A 13,993-nucleotide genomic window follows, 5' to 3' on the forward strand; every position below is an offset into this window, starting at 1 on the left:
TAAAAGCAGTCAATACTTCTGACACTTTGCATTGTGTAAATGACAGATGGACCTCATAATAGCATGACAAACAAACCTGTATTCAAATTGTAAATCAGTTAAAGCAAGAGAAAAGCACTCCCATTACAGTGAAAGAGCTGTCATCACATCACCTGGATTATAAATACACTTTTTTATGATGAAAATACCAGAAATGGCTTGAAGAACACAGATAAAGCATACTGTCGTGTCGTCTGTTAATTGTCTTCACATTTAAAACAGACATTACATGTATTTAGCGCTCGATATTGTGCACTCAGTTCTGTTTGGGCATGAATAAGAAAAATAATACTTTTCTCTAAAGTCATTTTGGAGCTATTTTTGCTCAAGAATGTTTTAAGTAAAAAAAAAAAAAAATCCAGACCAGGAAATAATAAAATATTTTTTTTTTTTTACACATTTCCTTATTATCATATTTGCATAGAAGCCACTCCCTAGTACTCTCATTCAGAACATAACTACAAACACAACCTGTTTCCGAGTGAATCTTTGACTGAGTTTGAAAGCCTAAAAATGGCACAATTTTGTTTTGATGCTGAAAATGCTTTAAACTGTCCGATCTGTCTGAATCTGCTTACAGACCCAGTGACTACATCTTGTGGCCACAGTTACTGTATGGACTGCATCGAGAGATCCTGGGATCAGGAGGTTTATAAAGGAGTGTACAGCTGCCCCAAATGCAGGACACAATTCAACCAAAGACCAACTCTCAGCAGAAGCACAGTGCTAGCTGAAATTGTAGGTGGAATGAACCAGGAGGATCCAGCTGGGCCTGAAGATGTGCCGTGCGATGTTTGCAAAGGAAGAAAACTAAAAGCCATCAAGTCTTGTCTGGTGTGTTTGGCTTCTTACTGCCAATCTCACATTCAGCCTCATTATGAGTCTGAAGCTTTTAGAAAGCACAAGCTGGTACATGCTTCCTCAAATCTACAGAAGCAGATCTGCCCACAACATCATAAAGCGCTGGAGATTTACTGTCAGGATGACCAGAAGTGTATATGTGTAGTTTGTTTGGGGGGTCAGCACAGTGGACATAAAACAGTCTCAGCTGCTGACGAAATGGATAAAAAACAGGTAAAACAGTGTATTTGCTGTATGGGATGTTTTTAGAATGCAGGGGAATGTTTAAAGGGGTCATATGATGCGATTTCAAGTTTTCCTTTCTCTTTGGAGTGTAACAAGCCATTTGTGAATAGCAAAAATTCCTAAAGTTGCATAGACTAAAGGCTCAAACCCTTGATTGGCTGTTGCCGCCAGGGCCATGTTGTGGAGATCCTGTTTTGATGCTGTTTTTCGAAACGTGTGTGTGTGTGTTTTACAGTAGCCAACATTTGAAGTGGATCAAAACCTTTCATCAAAGTTATATTAAAACCAAAACAGTACCCGTTCTTGTCTTGGGACAATTTTGATTAACTTTTCTTATCCACTTCAAATGTTGACTACTGTATATATATATAAATATATATATATATATATATATATATATATATATATATATATATATATATATATATATATATATATATACAATTTTCATAGTCATGAAAATAAAGAAAACTCTTTGAATGAGAAGGTGTGTCCAAACTTTTGGTCTGTACTGTATATATATATATATATATATATATATATATATATATATATATATATAATATATATATATATATACCCTAAAAAAGGTGGGGTTGAAACAACCCAACTTTAGGCCAAAAATGGATAACCACAGCTGTTGGGTTAAATTTTTTATTAAAATTTTAACCCAAAAGTTGGGTTAGTCCATATTTGACCCAAAGTTGGGTTGAAACAACCCAGCATTTTATATATATATATATATAAATATATATAAGATTATGACAGTATATGTAAGAAACTGACATGAAGAAAGAAAAAATAGATAGATGAAGCTCAAGGTGCAATACATGAAATTGTTTGTTGTATCGATTTTATTTTAATATTTTACAAGTTGATTAAAAGCAGGATTATTGTTGTTTAAATCCATTCATAGGAGGAGCTGAAAATAAAACAGATGGATTTAATACAGGAGACTAAAGACAGAGAAAAGAGGGTTCAAATGTTGAAGAAAGCTGTTGAGTCTCATAAGGTAAGTGTGATTGACAGATGGGTTTAAGGCCAGTGTTGCAGTCAAAGTCATTTTACTCAGTAGCCCTCTTTGAAACACCATTCGGGCAACAATTTCAGTCATCCATGTACAGCTCCAATATCTTTGAATAGGGAGACATCAAATATTTTCATGACTATGAAAATTTTAGAGTCACACTGAAGGCATCAAGGGCTATTTAACCAAGAAGGAGAGTGATGGGGTGCTGCGCCAGATGACCTGGCCTCCACATTCACCGGACCTGAACCCAATCCAGATGGGTCCTATATCTTTGAATGGGGAGACATCAAATTCTCCAATACTGTCATGATTAAATTTCATAACTGAAATGACCAATTAAATGTGACAACAACTGTCTCTTAAATTCTATATGCTCAAATAGCATTACAACTTTTTCAGGCTGGACAAACCAATGCACATGGACAATCCTAAGCAAGAGTCTCAGAATGCTGACTGTTTCTATAGCAACTGGAGTTTCTAATTGCAGCTGCAGTAAACCAGTGCAACCATTGGTTTGCTGCGAGTGAGAGATGCTGGGAGGTGTGCTAAAACACTGTCCTCTAATCAATATTCCATCAACATTCAGTTGGAAATGTCCCAAATACATAAGTTGGTAATACTTCCAGTTCATGTGGAATACAACATTGCAATTCTAAACAGCTCAAACAATACACTTACAGCTGAACCTACAAATGAGTGAGAATAGCTTTATAACACATTCTTTATGCTTTCTGGCTGGTTTGTTCAAAAACAACACATTATCAACAAAGTTTAATTTAAAATATCTCTACATTAATAATCATCTTTATTCTAATTTGAACGGTTTTGATATATCTGTAATAATGAATATTCAGACAGTGAGATCAAAGACTGTTTGAGACCCTTTATGAGTTAGTTGTAAAGGGTGTGTGTGTGTATATGTATATGCATCGTGTTCAGGAAATAATACAACTTTTTGCCGAGATCTTAGGTCACAGAAACCTTACCAATAAATTTTAAACATTAACAATAATTAAATATTACATACAGTATATAATTTGGAAGTAAAACAAAGAGCTGCATGTTTTATTGGGCAAATGAGTAGTGGCGATATTTATTTTTGTCCAACATTTGCAAATGCTTTTTTATCACTTATCAATTAAAATGTAAAAGTTATTTAAAATTGCAAGGCATTTCAAATAAAAATGAAGTTCTGTAAACTTAGGTTTAGGTAAACTTGCATATTTACAACAATATAAGTTTGTCTCATTGGGGAATGAAAAGTTCTACACATATACTTGCGGTCTTATGCTCACTTGAACACTTGGACGAAATATAGGGAATACGTCATGTAAGCTGTCAAGTGCAAAGACTCTAAGTCCACACTTTCATGATGTAATAAAGCTTTGCCAGCTGTGGTTAAAGGCAATAAAAAGAGTTAACTTGACAGAAACGATCATCAAAAATGCTTGTGTTTGCAGCTTTGTCACTCATTGTCTCCCATGAATTATGGTTTGATTACGAGTCTAAAGATTTTTCATGCATGCCCACCTAAAAAGAAATTGTGGAACAAGTTAATTAGTGATCATGAGACTAAACATAAAGGAACCCATTTGTATCACAATGGCCAAAAATGCAATTGTAGAGAGAAGGAACTATGTTCTAGGTCTGTGTTATGTGTCAGGTGTCGTTGCGTTTGCTTACAATTGCCACTGTTAGTACACAGTTATAGGCATCTGAAGATTTATATGCCCTAAGTTTGTTTCTATTTGCTATACATGCTCAGTTTCTCTATTCGATAGGTGTGTGAGGATACTCCTGTAAGATCGTCCATCCATTGAGTGAGTGTGGACGAGTCGGCCAATCTGGCTTCTCTTTTGTTAAAGTTAACATTTTCCAATAACAATCGCAGTCCCAGACAGTGAATGACATTACGTGTTCAGATAAAATTGAATATTCTCCAGGCATTGTATAAACAAAAAAAAAAAAAAAAAAACACATGCAAACAAAACTTGCTAGCTAGCATTAGTGAAGCAGTCAGGGGAAATGTCTTCCTCCACCTAAGCTCCGCCCACAAAAAACTGTCACAGTGTTTACTAACTGGATACATAACATCAGCTGTTTCTCAATATGCATTGTTGTCTGTACTTGTGTTCTTGTGGGCTTGTGAAACCAACCAGTGTTTACAGTAAGTGTTAATGGCTACATTATGGTTAATATAGATGATTTTCTTTATTTCCACCAGATGGCACCAATCTGCCACCATTCACTGAATTAAAGCTTTAGAATAGGGTCCCTCGAATTCTGCCCTGCAGAGTTTAGCTCCAGCCCTAATCATCATAATCAAGCTCTTCTGCTTGAAAATCAGAGATATTAAGTGTTATTTTCATTTTCATAAACATTCAGCTTTTAAGATTATACTAATATATATTTGTAATGTTTATTAAGATGCAACCAGACGTTGTCAACACATCCAACAATTTACAGCTAAATGAAGTGCTTTGTGTTTGTCCTGACATTGCTCCACACAGGCGGCGGTGCAGAACAGTGAGAGGATCTTTGATGAGCTCATCAGCTTCATTCAGAAAAGAAAAGCTGAGATGAGAGAGAAGATCAGTGCTCAAGAGAAGGAAGTACAAGAAGCTGAGAATCACGTACAGACACTGGAGCACGAGATCAGAACTCTGCAGAAGGATAACGATACATTGGAGCCATTTTTGAAAACAGAAGATCACATTCATTTCTTCCAGGTTATAGAAAGCAATTCAGAAAAAAATATATTTAATGATAATTTTTTTGTTGTTGTTGCCGTTGTTGTTGTTTTAGAAGTTTTTTTTTTATTTTTTATTATAGAATTACCCTTCCTGTTCTGAATTCCTTTCATGCACAATCTTATTAAGAGATTTTAATAATCTCATGACAACTGAGAATGTAAACAAATCTCTCTCAGAATTGAAAGAGCAACTGGATAAAATATGTGAAGAACACATGAGCAGAAAATCAGGTGAATCGTCATTAACCATTCAACTTTTTATAAGTATGTACCAAGTAACCAAGAATTAAAACTTCTATATGTTGCCTCAACCAGGGCCGGCCCGCGGCATATTTCAGTTGTTTTCTTGTGACCATCCTGTGCTCCTACACCCATATGTTAATCAAAATAATTTCTGACAGTTAACATAAATACTGATCTATCATCAAACAGAAAAAAAATATATAATATATATATTATATTATATTGTAATTAAATTATCAAGGGCACAAGGCAAGAACTGATGCAAAGCAGAGGAGCAAAAAAAAATATTAATATAGAAATCAAAATCACAAGTTAATGACAACAAAATGTTCAAAAGCGACTATCAAAATAAAGTGTTACCCTCAAATGTTTTATAACAGTCTCTATCTCAGTGAATTCTTACATAATGTATATTATTTTGTGTCTAAATTCATAGTTGGTGATATTTTGAGGTCAAAAAGAGCTTCCCTTTTAAGAAGAAAAGCAAATGTGAGGGAAATTGGTAAGATTTATTTATTTATTTTTACCAGAAAATACAAACACACACATTTATAAATTCCATAAATCCTTTTTTTATATTATGTTATTCATTCTGTTTAACTCTGTTCCTTATTTTATGCTTCCATCTTCAGAGCGCTGTCAACTGGATATAATTACTCAGTCATCGGGTAAGCATATTCAATTTCAAGCCACGGAAGAATTTTGATTGTGAATACATGCTCTGCCTTGTTGTTGTTTTTTATTTTATTTTTTACATTTTGTTAATTTGTTGCCACAGTGTTATTGGTGGTTGTTTGGTGGTTGCTTTTTGTTACTCATTCAGTTTAATTCTGTTACTCATTTTATACTTCCATTTTCAGAGCGCCATCAATCGGATATAAGAACTCGGCCTTTGGGTATGTGTATGCATTTCGAACCACTGAACAAATTGAATTATGAATATATGCTCTGCCTTGGAATTTGTGTTTTTGTGGGTTTGTTTTATGTTGTTGCTGAAGTGTTACCAGTAGTTGTTTGATTGTTGCTTTTTAAACTCTGTTACTCTTTCAGTTTAACTCTGTTACTTATTTCATACTTCTATCTTCAGAGCGTCATCACTCGGACATAAGACCTCGGACAATGGGTAAGAATATGCATTCTGAATGACTGAACAATTTTAATTATGAATATAGAGGCATGGGCAAAAATATTGACACCCTTGGTAAATCTGATCAAAGGAGGCTGTGAAAATTAAACTGCATTGTTAATCCTTTTAATCTTGTATTTAAAAAGAATCACAAAAATCTAACCTTATATTGGATATTAATAATTTAAATGGGGAAAAATATAATAATGAAATAAAAGTTTTTCTTTAATACACATTGGCCACAATTAATGGCACCCTTTAATTCAATACTTTTTGAAACCTTCATTTGCCAGTTAAACAGCTCAAAACGGTCTCCTATAATGCCTGATGAGGTTAGAGAACACCTGACAAGAGATCAGAGACCTTTCCTCCATCCAGAATCACTCCAGACCCGTTAGATTCCCAACTCCATGTTGGTGTTTCTTCTCTTCAGTTCACCCCACTCATTTTTTACATGGTTCAGAGGACTGAATGGCAGTTATCTCTTGCTGCACATAAGAAATATATTCTTTGGTTTTTATCATTTTGATGGATGATTAAGGGAATTTGGGCTTTTTTCCATCCAATTTATATTTCTGTGAAACAGGAAACCATGGCTGGATAATTTCATGTTCACAATAATCCTGTAGTGCATAAAAAATGTGAATATGAATGGGAATATACTTCAGAAATATTTTACTCAAAATAATTTCTAGGGATGCTAATAATTGTGTCCAACTTGTATTTGAGCAAAACATTCATTTCATAATGATATTACACCCCATTTTAAATTCTTAATATCCAGTGGAAGTTTAGATTTTTGTGATTATTATTATTTTTTTTTTAATAAAAGATCAAAATGGTTAACAATGCAGTTTAATTTTCAAAGCCTCCTTTGATCATATTTACCAAGGGTGCCAATATTTTTGGCCATGACTGTATGCTCTGCCTTAGAATGTGTGTGTGTTCCTTGTTTTTTATTTACATTTTGCTCTGTTGTTGCTGAATGTAATCAGTGGTTATTTGGTGGTTGCTTATTTGTCCACAGTAAGTCAAAACAACCTTCTTTGAAGATTCTATGATCATAAAGGGACAAAAGATGAAAAGAAATGTATACAACAATTTCTATATTTTTATTCATTTAACAGTGTGTAAGGGAAGAAAAAAAACAAACAGATTAAACAGAATTTTAGCACTTAATTCATGTTTACACTCTTTACTCTCCGAAACATGCTTGTTTAACTTTTAAAATGAAGAAATCTCCCCATATTTCAGCTTTCAACGAAACAGGGAAAGCAGTATGGCCCAGACCGTAAGTGTATTCAGATATCATACTTGCACATTTGCATTTTTTTTATTTGATTTAGCATCTACTAAAGTATTTTATTCCTATGTAGAAATTAAAGCTTAATAAGGTATGGGCATATAGCTGTGTGTATGTCAGCTGTTTTGTGAATATGACTCATATTAAGAGCCATTTCACAGCTTTAAGAAAAAATATTCATTGTTTCTAAACAACAGTTATCATACATGCACTTTTTTTTCTGATTTTATAACTATTTTTTACTCTTATTCTCTATGTTAAAGCTTGCTCCTAAAACATATGATTGCAGGAATCGCACTGATCGGATGTACAATGATTACTCATTCATATCTGATGATGATGATCTCTATGGATAGATGGAGATGTTTCCACTTATCTCCTGATGACCCTTTAATCTGCATGTGGATTGTGGAACTCATCATTCCTTCACAGAGTACAGTGAAAGGTCAGAGTATTACTGCACAAAAAAAAAATGGAGATGATCTGAATCTAAAGGACCTTGTTATAGTGTTTATTTATTAGGCTATTGTTGTCTTTTGCTTCCCTGTACAAATATGGCTTTAACAAACTATTATTCATGGGGGTTTTTACATATTATTATTGGGTTTGTGAAAGCAAACCAGTCTACCTTTGGAATTTTTCTGTCATTCAATAACATTTAAAAACAATGCTAAACAAAGTGCTGTTAAATATTAATATTAAAGGGTTAGTTCAAGTTTCAAGCTGTTTGATGCCACTCAGCAAGATAATTATAATAAAAAGCGCATCCATTTAAAAAAGTGTCTTCACATGGCTCCAGGGGCTGAACAAAGGGTGAACACGGGCCTTCTGTAGTGAATTTTTGTGTTTTTGTAAGAAAAATATCCATTTTCGAAACATAATAATCACTTAAATCTAGCTTGCGCTCACAGCTGTAAATGAAGCAGTTTCGGGGGAATGAAGTGTGAGGTCAGATTTGTGCAGCCGCCGATGAATCTCGTGAAAACCAACGTTTGTTAACAGGAGCAAAGGAAGCAAAGTTTCCTTACTTTTAGCAAAGGAAAACCAGTCTCCTCTTGGCTTATATCAAAATCCTCCAACATTCTTCTTTACAAATCCACGTTTTGAACTTCTAATTAGTGACTGTTGTTTTGTTTTGATCTCTCCTCTGGGTTTCCGCGTGCATCACTTCTGAACGGCGCATGCGCAAATCTGACCTCATACGTCATTCCCCTGAAACTGCTTTGTTTACAGCTGTGAGCGCAAGCTAGATTAAAGTGATTATCGTATTTTTCTGACTATAAGTCGCACCTGAGTATAAGTTGCATCAGTCCAAAAATACGTCATGATGAGGAAAAAAACATATACAAGTCGCACCGGACTATAAGTCGCATTTATTTAAAACCAAGCACCAAGAGAAAACATTACCGTCTCTCTTGGTTCATGTCAAATTAATTTTGATAAATAAGTCGCACCTGACTATAAGTCGCACGACCAACCAAGCTATTAAAAAAAAGTGTGACTTATAGTCTGGAAAATACAGTATTATGTTTTGAATATGGATATTTTTTTACAAAAATGCATCGATTTGCTACAGGAGGCCTCACCACCCAGAGCCATGTGAGACGCTTTTTTAATGGATTATGTTTTTATTCAACTTCTCATGGACCGATGGAGTGCAACACCTGCTGAGTGGCATCAAACGGCTCGAAAGATCAAAGACAATTTTTAAAATAACTCTAACTGAATTTGTCAGAAAGATACACCCTTTAAGCATGAATAGATTTGCACACAAACAACAAAACGATTTACACATAGACTGGGTATTCTAAATTTTAGAAGGTTTTATCTGTTGGATCACATTTTAAACACCTGTATTTCATTTTTTTATTATTTGATAGCTGGCCATTAGGTCGTGCTATAATATGTGAACATACTGTATATTTTTACTTGAATTTCTCAGAATAGAATGTAAATTCTTGAATTCAAGTTACGCTAATGAACTGTACTACATGGTTGAGGAATTGTGTATGATTATTAAATATTAATTAATATGTTTAAAATACCTTTAATTATTTATTCAAAATTGCTCCTGTTTTATTTAAGCAGTTTGTGTGTTACAGTGAACATGTCTTGGATAAATCACATTCATTAATAATGAACTAGATTGAACTAGATAGAACTAAATGCATAAGGATATCAGCACACACTGAGAACACATCAGTGAATGTATTTAGTGATCAGATCAAAATATTTTAGACATCATTTACTGCTTTATTTATTACTGATCAAATATGCTATGTTAAAGAACAACAGCATGCTATATTCATCAGTTCAGACAAAGTGATCCATTTGGTGTGTTTTGGCATGTGTTTCATATTGGAGGGAAAAAGAGATGTCTTGAACACTTTTAGGTATTTTAGCACCTCAGATACTTCATTGCAATTACCAGATTATTGATTACATTTAAATCTATGCTACTTGCTCCAGTGGAACACAAGAGAAGATATTACAAATAATGTTGGACCTCACTAACTGTTTATATATACACACCTTTTATTAATTAATTTATTTGTTGTTCCATGGAAGAAAGAAATGCATACAATATTGGGGTGAGTATATTAATACTACTACTAATAATAATTTGCCTTTATTGATGTGATGGCATGAATTTATTTTCTTTCTGTGAATTTACATTCCCAATCAGATTAGACAGTTCACCCCCACACCTTTGTTTTTAAGTCTGAATTTGAATGTCAGCTAAACATGCATAATTTTTACAATATTAATGTAATATGTTCTTTGTTGAGATGAAGTTATTTGATATTGTTTAAATAATGTTCTTAAAAAAATAAAAATCAGAAAAACAAACAAACACGGGGGGGTCGGTCAAACATTTATTTGGCCTAATCGTACAACATCTTATTAACACTTGGAAATGTTAGCAAAATAAAGAGTCAGAAAATGTATGTACAGAGACTTAACAGAACAAAAATATATATTTAATAAAAGCAGTGGTTTAATTCCCCTTTGTCACAAACTTTGAAATGTGTAGCTGGATCTGATTAAAACTGTAAAACATCATTAAAAACAGACTAAGAGTAAAACCTATTCACTCGGCAGATCTTCTGACACCCTACAGTTTTTAGGGTGAAAAAATTGGAATGTAGAGCTATTTAAACACTTTAAAAAAGATTATTCATTTATTTATTTTGTAGTTTTACATCGTCCCGTAACCATCTCCTAAGAGGACAATTAGTCATTTCCCTCATCAGCCCTGAAAAATCAAGGATCAGATGAAGTTTAAAGAGAAAAATGACTGAAAAGACTGTGAACAGGGAGCCACGCTCTTCCATCCGCTGCTCTTCCTCTGAGGCGGAAATTCCATCAGTCATTCCAATCCATACACAGAGCAATTTCCAGCCCGTCCCCCCCCCCACCCCCCCCAAAAAACCGCTCTTGACATGCGGCAGCACGGAGCTCACTGACACTGGACTGGACAAACCGTGAACTAGAGACTGTTATCAGCAAAGGTGGTAAAAGAACTCGGTTTCTCTGTAGTATTGCTGTAACTTTAAGATTGTGGCTCAAGTCTCATATATTTATATATATATATATTTATATATTTCAATCTCAAAAAGAAAAAAAAGGATAAAGATAAACAGTCTAGGTTGCCACAGTGAAGTGAGATCACTCTGCAGCCGGCTCCGGGTCCGAGGCTGTGGTGGGCGTGGTCTCTTCAACAGGGGCCGGGGTCTCATCAGATTTTGTGGTCTCCTCTGTGGGCGCGGCTTCTGTTTCCTGGGCGGGCTCTTCTGCTTTAGGCTCCGCCTCTGCTTTAGGCTCCGCCTCTGCTTCAGGTGCCGGTGTCTCATTGGTTTCTGCCGCAGCAGGCTCCTCCTCTTTGGTTTCCGTAGCAGCCTGGGCGGTCTCCTCGGGTTTGTCTTCGGTGGTGGGTGTGGCTGCGGGCGCTGCGGGCTCCGCGGGCTCCGCTGCCTCCTCGCTTCCCTTCTTGTTCTTCTTCAGGGAAATGCCCTTGAATTTGAAGGAGTTCTTCAGTGAGAATTTCTTCTTCTTCTTGGTTTCCTTTGCAGCTTCACCGTCGGATTTGGTAGCGTCACCTTCGGTAGCCGGAGCGGCTTCGATGCCATCTCCCGCCTCCGTCTTGGCAGCCTCCTCCTTGGCAACCTCCGTAGTTCCATTTCCGTCTGCTGCCACGGCTTCTCCATCTGGCTTGGTGGATGCATCACCATTGGTTTTCACATGGCCATTTTCCTGAAGAGAAAAGCAGAATGAGAGAAGATAAGCCAAATGCATGTTGGCACACACACAGTCAATAGAAAAGCAAAAGGGTTATGCTTGTTTTTATAGTGGCAGTACATATTAAATGCTTGCTTTAATAATATGGTTTATAGTACAAAGTGTTAGTTATATTTTCTCTCATTCAATTTCTCTACCTCATTTTGATCCAAAACCAAATATTTCTAATTCCTTTAATTTATATGTACCTCTATTTTTATTTGTAAATAAATATTGAGATCACTAGTAAAAAAAAAACAACAACAACTCAGTATTATGTAAAAGTCAACCTAACAATACAGCAATATTAGAAGAATTGAGGTTTAAAGATCAGTCTGCTCTTCACTGTAGTGCCTAAACCTTAAAACAGCCAAAATATATAAATTACTGCTTAATACAGGACATTTAGAAAAACAATTTAGTATTTTATATGCAGAAAATACTCTGAGGATTGCTATATTTATTGCTATATTTTACATAAATGTTAGTTAAAAAAATGTTAGCCTGAATGCACTGTAAGTCGGTTTGGATAAAAACATCTGCTTAATGCATTAATTTTATTTAATTTCATATTTAATTACATTAAAGACAGAAACAACACCCAGAAACCCAACAGCAGAAGTGCATAGTAATTACACACTACGTCCACTAGAGGCGACATTGAGCTACCAAATACAATCCACTGCTTAGAAAGCCAGTCACTACCAGAGAGAACAAAGAAAAGGGAGACAGCAACCCTAGAACGGCGTTTACAACAACACCTCCCTCTAAAACACCCTTTTCACCTTTTTTTTCATCATTCAGATGATGTATCAACCGGGCAATGTAGCCTTGCGTTATGGTAACTTGCTCTATTCAAGTATTGGGGTGTTTAAATCACATGCATAAATATATGCAAAATAATGCATTGGGTTGATTAATAAAGAAAGGAGCTCTCTTATTACATATGGAGGGGGAAGGGTGCATATGCATTAAGGGGGATGGTGGATGGAATGATTATTAATGAAGCACCAAAGGAATGGTCCATGCATTCACACACGCAGACACTCACGCATGCATTGCATTGTTTGCAGATCAGCAGAAGCGCTCTGCTTTATTTGCATGCAGCCCTGCAACCTTTTGTTCTCAATTCGAGTTACAACCAGTTTCAGCGCCAATACACGACCACAGAGTGCTTGATAACTAACTAAACGAACTAAAATTTGTTTGGAAATGACATTTTAAAAAAGAGATAACCAAAGACAGAGAGAAGTTTAAAACAGATTTTCCAACTTAAACCCTCAAAAATTAGAAAAAGGTTCAACACAAAATCATCCTTCAGAACGGATGATATAGAAGCCATAACCGATTTGATATTCACAAATTGTTTTAACACAAATCCAAAGATTAATTTGTAAAAAATGAATTGTTAGATAAATTGGATTATTAAGAGGTGTGTGATATTATATATATATATATATATATATATATATATATATATATATATATATATATATATTGTTATATATATATATATTTTTTTTATAAGATCCCATTCAGATATATCAAAACACTGGTAGTTCAATCATAAAAGTCCTTGTAGATCCTCACCTGACCATTGGCTTTATCAGCCACTGCTTTTCCGTCCACTGTAGCTTCACCTTTAGTCAACTGAGCACCCATCCCTCCTTTGTGTCTCCTTCAAAGAGTTAAAAAGGAAAATAAAGGCAGAAAAAACCCTTTAGAGACGGTGAGCGAGCGCTTAGATTCCTGGCGTGTTTTTTAATCTGCTGTGCTCAGCAGACACAAATAAAGGCTGCTTTCTGGTAGTAAATCCACACGGCTCTGCGGGGAGAGCAAACTAAGAGTTTCACAGCTACAAGTGTGAGTGTTTGTCTGCGTGACTCCACCCAGCAGCTGCGCCACCCAATCTGTGTCAGAGGGCTGGTGTTTCATCTGCCCCATTCAACCACACCAAACACTCCAGCAGATTACTGCATCTGCAGCTTTACACCTCTGGATGGATGGACAACTAATACGAAGGACTTTATTAGGGATTTTATTGATGATTTGAAAAGTAAACTTTCACATCCTCTTCATTTATCTGATGAAAGGTATTAAATGATGCGAACATAGGAGTGAATTTTAAATAATGTC

General features: G+C 35.2%; 2 protein-coding genes across 2 annotated transcripts; one reads left to right on the plus strand and one right to left on the minus strand.

The window, feature by feature from the left end:
- The first annotated feature begins 552 nt into the window (after positions 1 to 552).
- On the plus strand, positions 553 to 6,031 carry LOC113113218 (E3 ubiquitin/ISG15 ligase TRIM25-like). Its single transcript, XM_026279386.1, has 4 exons — positions 553 to 1,113; positions 2,042 to 2,137; positions 4,666 to 4,788; positions 6,011 to 6,031. Exons 1-4 carry the CDS (start codon positions 553 to 555, stop codon positions 6,029 to 6,031), a joined length of 801 nt encoding a protein of 266 aa, XP_026135171.1.
- A 4,411-nt stretch (positions 6,032 to 10,442) lies between these two features.
- LOC113112380 (MARCKS-related protein-like) lies at positions 10,443 to 13,708 on the minus strand. The gene is made up of 2 exons (XM_026277921.1): positions 13,448 to 13,708; positions 10,443 to 11,833 (listed from the first exon to the last, which is right to left on the minus strand). Exons 1-2 carry the CDS (start codon positions 13,517 to 13,519, stop codon positions 11,249 to 11,251), a joined length of 657 nt encoding a protein of 218 aa, XP_026133706.1. The 5' UTR covers positions 13,520 to 13,708; the 3' UTR covers positions 10,443 to 11,248.
- Between the last annotated feature and the right edge of the window lie 285 nt (positions 13,709 to 13,993).

The sequence above is a fragment of the Carassius auratus genome, chromosome 13, assembly GCF_003368295.1.
Source record: "Carassius auratus strain Wakin chromosome 13, ASM336829v1, whole genome shotgun sequence".
Taxonomy (NCBI): Eukaryota; Metazoa; Chordata; class Actinopteri; order Cypriniformes; family Cyprinidae; genus Carassius; species Carassius auratus.

Coding starts and splice junctions, on each gene's coding strand:
- LOC113113218 (XM_026279386.1), top strand. CDS start 553: ATGGCACAATTTTGTTTTGATGCTGAAAATGCTTTAAACTGTCCGATC. Junction 1,114..2,041: donor ACGAAATGGATAAAAAACAG/GTAAAACAGTGT, acceptor ATCCATTCATAG/GAGGAGCTGAAAATAAAACA. Junction 4,789..6,010: donor TACAAGAAGCTGAGAATCAC/GTACAGACACTG, acceptor TTCCATTTTCAG/AGCGCCATCAATCGGATATA.
- LOC113112380 (XM_026277921.1), bottom strand. CDS start 13,519: ATGGGTGCTCAGTTGACTAAAGGTGAAGCTACAGTGGACGGAAAAGCA. Junction 11,834..13,447: donor CTGATAAAGCCAATGGTCAG/GTGAGGATCTAC, acceptor TTTTCTCTTCAG/GAAAATGGCCATGTGAAAAC.